General features: G+C 39.2%; 1 protein-coding gene across 4 annotated transcripts in view; it reads right to left on the bottom strand.

The window, feature by feature from the left end:
* TADA2A (transcriptional adaptor 2A) overlaps positions 1-12,344 on the bottom strand; it is a 38,410-nt gene that overhangs the window by 14,719 nt on the left and 11,347 nt on the right. For 3 of the 4 annotated variants that reach the window (XM_031467955.2, XM_031467957.2, XM_031467956.2), the window contains 4 exons: positions 9,159-9,250; positions 7,131-7,288; positions 5,723-5,811; positions 4,256-4,328 (listed from right to left, as the gene is read on the bottom strand). In XM_031467955.2, coding sequence (XP_031323815.1) covers positions 4,256-4,328; positions 5,723-5,811; positions 7,131-7,288; positions 9,159-9,250 — 412 coding nt within the window. The remainder of the gene's footprint in view (positions 1-4,255; positions 4,329-5,722; positions 5,812-7,130; positions 7,289-9,158; positions 9,251-12,344) is intronic. The other variant, XM_031467959.2, reaches the window with a different exon arrangement.

Genomic DNA, 12,344 nt, shown 5'->3' with positions numbered 1-12,344 from the left:
GCCTTAAAATATTTCAAGAAGTGGGCAGAAGTCAGAGGCAGCTCCTTCCCACTGCAGTGTATTTCTAACATTGTTCAAAATAGCTGGCAACATGTTTCTGTTTTCCTGACAGAAGGCACTTACTGCTTGCTTGGCAAGAAAACCAACTCAGAGGCCTTAACTGCACGGAAGCCAATCAAAATCCCTATCGCAAGCATACAAGCACAAGCCTGGGACTCAGGTATTCCCCAGAAGCAAAGCTTTTTAAGATTATTCCCCCCACCCCCCGAAGCTTTTGTCCAAGATGTACACAATTAGTTCTACGAAGGAAAGAAGACTATGTGACCTAATGGTGAAAGTCTGCCACTCAGAAGCCTTAGGCAAGTTACTTAGCTCTGTTGTACATTTCCCTGAAGATAGGATGGGAAAATATCTATTTCTACTTCTCAGGAATGTGGTTAGGCTATAGAAGACAAAAATTGTGAAATCTTTAAAAAAAAAAAAAAGTTCAAGGTTATGAAGACAGTAAGTATGGTACAGTACACAGAGCACAGACTCCAGAGATGGCTGTCACTTGAAGGTTAGTTACATCATGACCTCAGGCAAGTTACCTGACATTTCCACTCCTTAATTTCCTCATCTATAAAAGGTGGACAATAATAATAATGCTCAACTCAAAGAGTTTTGTGAGGATTAGATGAGTTCACATGTGCCAAGGAATTAAATGGTACCTGGCAAACAGCATACACTGTATAGCATATACATACACATACATATAGCAGTAAGTGCTGTTATGTGTTAGCTATTACTGTCAATAGCATGTATGTCTAAGAAGTCTTAAGCATAAAGCAGCCAAATCCCCATAAAGGGAAGAGCACTGCCAATAGGCAGAGGAGTATGCACAGGGACCAGGCTGGACCTCTGACTTACTAACTGTTAAAGATCTGCATGCTGATGGTACAGACCGAAAAAGAAAATCTGGGGGAAAAATAAAAGTGAGGGAGCATCCATCTCTGGCCAAAAAATTTTGCAGAAACTGGCTTTCCAAGTAGAGGAAGAGTAAACTGCTCTAATGTGCAACTCTGAGAAGTGTTGAAAACACTGAGCTAACACATAGAAGGTGCTCACAATGTCTCTTGCTTGCCTGGGTTATGGGACAGCAATGATTAGAAGATACTGTGCCCAGGGTTTAGAACGCATGAAACTCTGAGAAAGAAGAGTCCAGAAATTTAGGAGATATTTTCCCAAATGAAAGCAGATGGAGACTGCTGTCCCCTGAGGAAAAGCGAGCTACGCTGTGTCTGCACGGAGATCCTGCATCACACCAGGACACCAAGAGAGCCACGCTATGAGTCTTCTGCATCTCTCTTTCCGGACCAATAAAATAGGAGGAGGTGTCATTTAGGGATCCCAGGACTTCCTTATTTTCTTCCTCAGATACTATTTCACTTGCAGTATCTTTTTGGGGCCCATTCTGGATGACTTCTGGTATGGCTGGCACGTAACTAAATATCCCTCCACTGTGTCACAGGCCTCTACAATGGAGCATTTACACTCCTTTTATTAGACAAATTCCATGAATCACAGTAGAAGTCTTTGGGTGAGGAAAAGAGCTTGGTGGCCTCATCCAATCTTCTAGATGCTCAGGGATGGGAAACAAAACCCAGCCAAACAGTTTACTTCCTTCCAGTAGTTTATAAGTGAGGGAATATAAAAGGAATGTTATAAATGCTCAGCAATATTAATATAATGGTATAATGGAATGGTAATAACACCAACCTGAATTATGTACCATCTTTCATTAGGGACATTCACACTCTGACTAATCAGTGTCATCCCTTCTTTATTGACCAGGGACACAAAGAAACAGCACGCAAGATTCCAAGGACTCGCCCAAGATCACAGTGACTCAGAAGCAAGCCTGAGGTTAAATCACTGCCCTGATCTGCACAAAATATGTGCCCCCCTCTCTGCTTCAGGTGTTCATAAAAAGCTCCTCATTCCTTCCTAGTCTTCTCGGGCTCCTAGTCCCCTTGACTGAGTGTTCTGGGAGAAACTGCTCAGCTCAGGGGCAACGTGCCCCGCTGGACAGTGGGTCATGCTGCCGGAGGAGCTAATGTGAGAACTCAAAGCCATAAACAAAGCATCCCTTTGTGGCACCAGCAAGTCATCTCTTTCATCTCCAGTCCTGCCAAGTCTCTTTATAATGTTACCACCTTTTAAAAACCACCCATCGAAACATCTTAGATTTTGCTACTAGACAGGGAGGGAAAGAAGCAGGAATTATTATTTAACTTCTGTTAAAACTACTTATGTATAACAATCAGTAATTGATGCTGCACTTGTAGCTCAAATGGACTAGAATCAAGTGACTTAAAAGGTTGTAGAAATTGTATGAAGAACACAAATAACTAAAGTTATGTTACAAGTTTGAAATGCTAACTGAAATAAAACTTGCTAATCAATTGCTTCTTTCTGATTTTTTTTCCTATTGCCCTCACTTAACTACAGAAAGGATCAGTTGCATGAGAATAAATTACAAATCCTGCTTCTACAAAGAATGAAGAGTGAAATTAAATAGTGACCATCACTACAGTTTTTTTAAAAAATGTTGAAGCTTAAGAATGAAGACCTTGGATTAGGGCCTAGAGAAGTGATTCAGCAAGTCCTTTATATAGTTGAGCCATTATTGACATTAGAGATTTTTGACTTTCAAAAGTTCGGTACTTTAAAAAAAATTTTTTATATATATTTTTATTGAAGTATAGTCAGTTTACTATGTTGTGTCAATTTCTGGTGTACAGCACAATGCTTCAGTCAGACAGGAACATACATATATTCGTTTTCATATACTTTTTCACCGTAAGTTACTACAGGATATTGAATATAGTCCCCTGCGCTATAAAAAGTTCAGTACTTTTGAACAGTACCTAAGAGGGTGATACTTATGAATAGCTTTTTTGCATTCTGGATAAGAAAGATTCAAGCCAGGAAACAATACCATTTTAATTAAAGCTGGTGTGTATGATGAGAAATACTGAATGGCAACCTGCACACTCCCTTCAAGGGAGAAACACACGTGAGAAAAGACAATAACGTGAGTTACCAGGGTTGAAAAGCAGAGATTGACATGGAAGAATGAACAAATACAATGGCTCTAGTGAATGCTGAAGTAGTTTGCTTTCAAGCTTTCCTCTTTTAGTTCAGTCTGCGTCACTCTGACTTTCCTTAAAGTTGTGTGGGAGAAAAGAAGAGAAATGAAATTTTGCAAATAAAACTGCTCAAGAAATATCTAGAGAAAAAGTTCTGAAGGCAAGATTTTTATGAGGACTCTTTCTTGGTCCCACATCTGGTGTAACAGATACCTAGACAGCTCTTCTTTGGCGAGAAGAATCAAATTCCCCTTCAATTGACAGAGGACCAGTTAATGCAACATGAAAACTTGATTTATAATTCAACAAGGATTCTAATTTGCCTTTCCCGCTTGGGATATAGATTTAAGAGAAACAATGCAGATGTTGTGTAGGGAATACAGAATTCAAGGGAGCATTATTCATCTATTGCATCACCCTCAATTCTGGACTGAAATGAAATAGAAGATTGGCAATTATTTTAAAAACGTAGTTCACTGAAAGTAAGAGAGGGGGAAAAAAAGATACTCAATGAAAGTCCAGCCATCCACTTTTAAGAGCCCTGTTGGCACAAACCATTTATGTTTTAACAAAAGAGCTGACATAAATCCTTAGAGGGCTATCTTAGATGAGACTTCAGAAGTGGTAAAAATGCAGCACTTCTGAGAAACAGGAAATTCCCAATCTTGGTCTTAAAACTCTAGAAGAACTTCCATTCTTTCCCCTGCTATGAGAAATTTGGGGTAACAAATTACAGTGAACATCCAGTATCAGCAGTTGCTGCTTAAGACCCAAGGTCTTGACACTGATTCCCTTCCTTCCAAGGCGGCAGTGTGGGCTTATCTCAGCCAAAAGAAAGCTCACACAGTCCAAGGGATGGGATACTCCCAGCTACCACTATATGATCAACATTCCCACTATCATCACGATAAATGATCTTTCTCACTGTGGTCAAATCCCAACAACAGGGTAAGTTCAGCAACTTAACCACCAAATTTTGAGTCCCATAAGGACATGGGACTTGTTTTATTCATCCTTATACTCCTAGCACCAAGCACAGCATCACTGCTGTCTGTTACCATCACTGGTACTGTCATTTACATAGTATGCAAACAATAAAAACATTTGCTGAAATAAAATGTTACCGTGTAAAATGTCCGAGTCATCTTCAACAAAGTCAATGTCCCTCAAGTCCCATTCTGCGTAATTGTCAAACTCCTGTTTGGAGAAAAAAAAAATTCCCACCCCAAATCCATCAGCTTCATAATGCTTCTATGGGAGCCATGCTTTGGAAGAAAACAGCTAATACACAACTGCTTGTTAAAAAGCACCGAATGGCATGTAAGGCCAGGATAACTGCCACACCTAGTTAAGTCATGGGGAAAACCTGAGGGGCTTTCAGGCAGTAGTGACAACAAAAACGAGAAAGTTATGAGTCCGGGAGTAAAGTCAAACCTATTGTTCTAAAACTTAAAAGCAGTCTGTTCATAAAAATCTAACTCCAACCATCCTTCAAGTATTTAGGTAAGAAAACTGCAGTAATTCATCCACCTTTTTACTACCTTCTGAGGGCTCTATTTATTCCATAACATTGCTTATACAGCTCTGTGGGTAGATTTGTTCACATTCTACTCAATGAGTACCTTCTGTAGGGGTGGTGTCTTTGGGGGCAGCTCTACAATATCTGCTGCTATGAACAAAAATGCTGACCTGGGTGTTGCTGGCAAAACTGTAGTTTGCTAAATTTTCAAATTACCTCCAGGAGGATTATAATTATGAACTAAGTGATAAATCAAGAGACTTGTGACTACATTCACATGGCTTTTAACTCCATGGCTAAATAAAGAACACATAGTATATATATATATATATATATATATTCCTTCCTTCTGTATATACTTGTGAATACAGTACAGGGATCAGCAAACCATAGCCCATGGACCAAATCCAGGCCCATGCCTGTGTTTGTCGATACAGCTCTGCTGGGACGTAGGCATGCTTATTGGTTTACTGGTATCTATGCTGCTTTTGTATAATAATGGTGGAGTTTAGTTGCAACAGAGACTTTAGTCTATAAAACCTAAAATATTTACTATACGGACCTTAATAGGAAAAGTCTGCCAACCCTCTGATACAGTATAATTTCTTTTTTTTTTAATTTTTTTTTAAATTTTATTTTTTTGTTGTTGTGGGGGGAGGTAATTAGGTTTATTTATTTATTTTTAATGGAGGTACTAGGGATTGAACCCAGGACCCCATGCATGCTAAGCATGCACTGTGCCACTGAGCTAAACCCTTCCCCCTTGATCCAGTACAATCTTGAAACCTCCTTAGGTGTGGAATGAGAACTAGACTACAGAAGCCGCATACCTACTAAGGAAGTGGGAGTCAACACCAATGCAACTTAAGAAACAGGTTCTTTGTCGGAAGAACTTTTCCCTTTCTGAAACACGTGAAAATGTTTACAAATGAGAAAAGGCACTCAAGGGGAGAAAATGCGGCTACCTAATAAGGCCCTACAAATTACAGTACCTTGAAAATCTTTTTTAGTGATATGAAACCTATGGGTAAGAGATACAACCTCATCCAAAACAAAAACAAATTTCTCCTACCTCAATGAAATCTGCTCGAGCTGGCATGTATCCTGCCATGTCCCGAGAAAGCAAGGAGTCAAAGGTAGGTCGGGGAGGGTCATCGGCAGCTGGAAGAATTTAGAGTTTTTCTTAGTTACTTAATAAAAATTGGCATAAAAAGGTGACAGAGGAAAAGTCCTTGTTTAGACTCTGAAATGTTTTTGTATGGAGGACAGTGTCTGAGAGAAAAAATAAAATTCAAGATTTTTATAAAGAAAAAGTAAAAAAAGTATAGTGGAAACAGATTGATTTCTTAAAAAGGAAATTAAGACTTAGGGAATCCTCTAAGTAAATATGGGAAATTCCCTCTGATTTTTGCTTTCCTAACATGAAAGAAAACCGAGGATCTTTTCTTTAATATTACAGAAATGAAGCATTTACCCTGTCTGCTTTAGGTCCCTTACCTCTTGGGACCAAGCTCAATTTACAAATTCCACCCAACTGAGAGGCAAAAAAAAAAACCCACTGAGTTTGTAATTGACTGGAATTGAGTCCAGGCTCTAACATAACATCCACTAGCCCCATGACCTCACACAAATTATTTAACATTTCTGAATCTCAGTTTCCTTGTGTGCAAAATAAAATCACTTGCTCAGCCTGCCTCACTGGGGTGCCGTGAGGAGGAAACGGTCTAAGAATTTAAGAACAAAGCGCTAACATCCAAAGTGCTATCCAAACAGGAGGCATCAGCAGGCTTTGAGTTAGTCAGCTGTGAAACTGTTTCTAGAGAGTATGACGAAAGCAGGGGGTGGGGTAGAAAAACATTCATATCTCATTACTCGTGCTTTGGGAGTCATTCAGGAAACACGTCCATTTATAATTCATCACAGTTCTGATTATGCCATGAGTCTCTAAGCCACATAAGATTAAAAAAGAAAAAAAGTTTTCCATTACTGCCACAGCAAAGTGATCAAAAATAACAAATTGCTTCTTTGACTTAACACTGGGATGATTAATTACAGTGAGTTAAATACTGGACTCTCTTACATAACTACTCTCTACAAAAAACAAAAACGAAAACAAAAACTACTGTCTACCATCACAAATTGTCCATTACAAAGGCTGTGCTTACAATAGCATGGAAAGGTTGGTTCATTTTCGACCTCTCATTTCACAGAAGCAAGCATTAAAGTTAACTGGTATGTTCAAGAGCCTCAGAGTAGGTGGAACAACACATTGGATCCAGGCACCCAGATATCCAGTACAGAACTCTGACCCTCCTTGCCCACTGATGGCCCTGGCTCTTGATAACCGGCATGCCAATTCCTCCGGCCTTCCATAAACTTGTTAGCTGTCCTAGTCATCAAACCACTCGTTATCTGCTACTGTAACAGGGCCCAAGGATGAGCTAAGTAAGTATCTCTTATTGCTACAGGGAGGCACTCACAGTGAAATGGAATGGCTGTGTCAGCAGTTTTCGCTTCCTCTGCTTGCTTCAGGTTCAGCAGGGTAGATGCAAACAGAGGGTTATTGATGAAATGCTTCATATAGTGCTTCTCACACTCCTCCTTGGTCTTAGTGCACATCTGATTGGCTACATCCTGCCTGGGGGAGTGCGGAAAAAGAGAAAAGAAAGTAGTAATTTCATTTATATATAATGGTGAGAGCATGGTTTGTTCTTTCCATATTGTAAGTCCTGTCTATATACTGTCTGGAATTGTTTACCTCCAAACTGATACCGCAGAGCTATCAGCAGAACAGTAAGACAAGTATAAACACAGTACTGGTGTATTCTGATGTTCCAAACCCTGCTATTCCAAGATACAGTAAAAGCACCTAAATAGCCCTCTCCAGTCAATCAAAAGAAAGGACAATCACCAGAAAATCTGTAAATTTCTCTAGAGCTTTGCTATAAATAGTAAGCTACTTCAGAACATTCAAAATTTACATAAGGACAGTTTTATATTTGTATGTTTTTTTGGTTAACAAAACACTTCACGTGAACAAGTGTTTCTTTACTAGAGCTCCCATGATATGCCAAGCTCTAAACTAGAAACATTCACAATGTAATTTTAATTAATCCTAGTATTAGCTGTGTGGTGTATTTACTATCTCAAGTTCATAGATGAAAAAAAGAGGCCCAAAGAGATTAAGAAACTTGCTTAGAACACAAAGCACATAAGTGACAAAGCCAGAATGTGTACTTAAGACCCCTGGCTCCTGGCCCAGATGATAGAGAGGTGGAGGTGTAATCTCTCCAAGTCCCCTCTCAACTTCTCTCTTCCACAGCACTTCACCTGTCCTTCTCCTAAGGCATTACTAACCTCTGCCTGGTGTACAATCATATGTGTATATATTTGGTTCCCCTACTGGACGACAAGCTTCTGGAATGCAGGATACACATCAGAATTCTCAGCTCTAGCACCCTCCCCACCAAGCTTAGTGCCTTACCCACCGCAGACAGAGAAACAATAGTCTTTTTTGTGGTCTCTGCTAAGAGGGAAGGGGGACAAAGAGGACTAGCCCATGTTAGAGAGCTAGAATTTTAAGCAAAAAAACTAGGCCAAAGATGACCAGCAAGCTCCTCGTGAGTGATTACTTTTTCCATCGTCTTTGGTATTCCTATAGTAAACAATGTTTTATGATGCTTAATAAATGCTGAGTGAATACAAGCAAAATATGGACTGAACTTAAGTCTCTTTCTTCAAAGCCCTGAACATAAGGGAGGTAGCACAGTGTATTCTGCTAGTATCAGGACAGATTACATATACTAGGGAGTCAGGACAGGGAAGGGTCTTTCACTAATAAACTATGTGATCATGGAAGGTCATTTTTCACTTCCTAAGCTTCAGATTCTTCATGAACAAAATACACTGAATAATGCCTCTGCTATCCAGTTTACAAAATGAAATCAACAGTGTGAAAGTACTCCCAAAAGGTAAAAATGAAAGTGGTGGTATTATTGAGCAGCGTCGCCTCACAGGGCAACGGCAATGAGTGCTACTCAATTCTGCCAAGCTCAGACAAAGGCAGGTAGCTACAAGCTACAGACAAGGGATAGGAATCAGTAGTCTGTCACACCTGACTCTCAGGTAACTACAGCCGTCTATCTAAAGTCCGGCTCATGTAAGTGATGAGGGCATCCACAGCCAAGAAAAATTCATAAAATCAGAAAGGAACAATAGCTAGTTAAGTCTAACTTCCCCACTATTCAGAAAGGCCAACCTCCCCTGTGCTAATGTGTCCAAAGTGGCCTTCTAGAGCTGCCTGGTCCCAGCCCACTAAACGTCCTGTATCCCTGTGAAGAGGTTCAGTCTTGGAAAATAATGCGCAGAGGGACGAGGACTTGTCTCTAAGTCATGTGTCAACAGAAAAGCAACACATGGCCCCCAAACTCCTTTTTCTGAGGCTCCTCCTTTTATCTTCAACAGTACCTTTTTTCAGAACCCACAAAAGCTTACTCCCAAGTTCTTACCAATTTCCAAAGCCACAATCCATCACAGCTTCTAAAAGGGCCATTTCTTCTTGAGCAGTCCAGCTGGGGTCAAGAACAGGAAAATCTGAGGTCTAAGACAGAAAAAGTCTTGCCTAAGAACGGATATAGAAATGGAAGCCAGCAATCCCAAATGTAATCCTAACTGTAGTCAAATGACTGGCACTCTCACGGTATTGAGAGGTGCCTAAAGTACATTCTTCTTAGTTGTCCACACCCTCACCTCTATTTCTACCATTAGCTACAAGAGTCTCCAATATTATCAACCACAAGTGCCATGTAACTCATGCAGAAATACATGTTTTTTAAACTTAGCATAAAAGTAGAGATAAATATTATAGTATATTCCCATTTAGCTAAGAAAGAGGAGAATACAAATAGGTATATTTATATTTTTTAATGGAAGAATAAACTGTATTAAAACCAAGGTTACCTATGGGGGGAAAAAGGGAGAAAGTAGGGTGGAAAGGACAAGGACAGGTGTATAGCTCAGTGGTAGGGCACGTGCTTAGCATGCACAAGGTCCTGGGTTCAACCCCCAGTACCTCCATTAAATAAATAAACAAACAAATAAATAAACCTAATTATCTCCCCCTCAAAAATAAACAAAAAAATGATTTTTAAAAAGTAGTAGAAAAGTCACAGGTGGAGCCCATAGCCTGATAGCTTCCACTTTTTTGCCCTCAGGATCTCTGAACCACCACATAAAAAAATCTAGCCTCTTTTCTGGAAAGACCATGTGGAGAGGCCACATGGAGAGGGAGAGGCCCTAAGGCGTCCAGGCAGTTAAGATGCTCCAGCTAACTCCCAACCAATTCAAGCCACCCTGAGGTGCCAAAAGTGAAAAAACCCCTTTGACTTCCATTTCTAGCACAACATGTGGAACAAGGCTACTCTCACGGTGCCAATGTGAATTCCTGACCCACAAAACTGTAGGAGATAATAAGATAGTTATTTTAAACTACAAGGTTTTGAAGAAGCTGTTAGGGGGCAACAGATAACTGAAACGCCTCTCTATTTTATCATATGCTTGAAATTTACTATAAGTTAAAAAACAAAAAAAGGACACAAGAAGTCTTCAGAATACACAGGCTTTTAGAAACTGTTTTATCTCTTGTTAATGACCAAAAAAAAAAAAAAAAAAACCCTCTGTGATTATCTGTGAAATCACACTAACAAGCAATACACTTTATCTGAGCACGTACTATGACTATGCCTCACATGTGAGGACTATGAGGTCCACAAGAGAAATTTCAGAGTCTATGTCTATATTAAATTCACAATAATCGTTCAATGTGGAAAGTACCATAAACACATGTAAATATAGTGACATAGTTGAAAAGCCTATATTATTTTTAAAAGTGTATTTTGGAATATTAATTAGCCCTCACCAACTTTATTGTGAGATAAACCAGAAAGACTTTCTACATCAAAAAAATAAATGGCATAAGGCAGTTTTTCTTAAAGTTGAATCAATGGTATTCAATTTCTGGACCCAATCTCAGCCCTACTGAACCAGGATCTCTAACATCATGTCCTAGGACTCTATAATTTTAAGAAGCTCCCAGGTGATTCTTATGCACTAAAGCTTAAGAATCACTGGTATAAAAGGTGTGGCCGAAAGAGGTGCCTTGACTTGTTCAAGGTTCTAAGAATTATAAGACAAAAATAGGCAAAGAACTCAGAAATCTTGATTAATGCACCACCCACCACAGCATGAGTAACTTCCAAAAATACAGCACCGTGAGATGGCAAAAGTACTGAAAACCATTTAAAGTTTTCTGAGGCTTTGTGTGGAAAAAAAATTAAGTTTTTAGTGGCTTATTGTGTAGAAAAGCAAAATTTGGTCATCATTCCTATGGAAGGAAATATTCCTCTTTCCCTAATCTGGAAATAAAGACTAGCAAAAAAAAAAAAAAAAAAGAGTATTAGTAACCTCCAAAAGTTCTGCAACATAAAGGACAGAATTCTGAAATGTGTTTGTATGGGTGTTGAATATGCGAGAAAGGGATGATGTAATGTGAAGAATTAAGTGGCCTTGGAGTGAAACTTAGTGCCTTCAGCATCATGCAGAACGCATAGTGCCCAGAACAGCTAAAGAGGGCTCGTGGTCAGCTTTCCTGCAGTGGGTAATCATCAATCTAACCAACCTATACTCAATCATTCTTTTAGGAATTATTTTCACAATTCAAATGAATAAATCTGTATTCTGGTTCTAGGCATTCTTGTGTGAATTTGGGAAGAATACGCCAGCTTTCTGAAGATCTGATAACCTTAGCAAAATGAACTCAACCCCACAGCTACTCTGACCACACTCTCTCAATCCTTCATTCATTTTGCAATTAACAAAAGGGAAAAACATTTTCCATAGGAAAAGATGTTCTCTATCATATGTTGTCAGAGAAATGCCAATTAAAACAATGAGATAGCACTATACCTATTAGAATGGCCAAAATCCAGAACACTGACACCACCAAATGGTGGCTAGGACGGGAGCAACCAGAACTCTGATTGATTGCTGGTGGGAATGTAAAATGGTACAGCCACTTTGGGCAGTTTGGAAGTTTCTTACAAAACTAAACATATTCTTACCATGGGATCCAGCTACCACATTCCTGGGTATTTACCCAAAGGATTTGAAAACTTATGTCTACATAAAAACCCAAACATACATATTTATAGCTGCTTTATTCTTAATTGTCAAAATGTGGAAGCAACCAAGATGTCCTTTAGTTGATGGATAGATAAATAAACTGTGATATATCCAGACAACGGAATATTATTTAGCACTAAAAAAGAAATGAGCTATCAAGCCAGGAGAAGACATGGAGGAAACTTAAATACATATTACTGAGTGAAAGCAGCCAATAAGAAACAGCTACACACTGTATGATTCCAACTATATGACATTTTGGAAAAGACAAAACCATGTAGATCATAAAAAAGATCAGTGGCTGCCAGAGGCTGGGGGGCAGGGACAGATGAATAGGCAGAACACAGAATATTTTTAGGGCCATGAAACTACTCTGTATGATACTATAGTGGTAGACAGATGACACTATATATTTCTACAAACCCACAGAATATATGACACCAAGAGTGAACCCTAATGTAAGTGATGGACTTTGGGTGATAATGAGGTGTCAGTGCAGGTTCACCAATTATAAT

The sequence above is a fragment of the Camelus dromedarius genome, chromosome 16 (genome assembly GCF_036321535.1).
Source record: "Camelus dromedarius isolate mCamDro1 chromosome 16, mCamDro1.pat, whole genome shotgun sequence".
Lineage (NCBI taxonomy): Eukaryota > Metazoa > Chordata > Mammalia > Artiodactyla > Camelidae > Camelus > Camelus dromedarius.
This window is presented reverse-complemented; position numbering and strand designations above follow the sequence as displayed.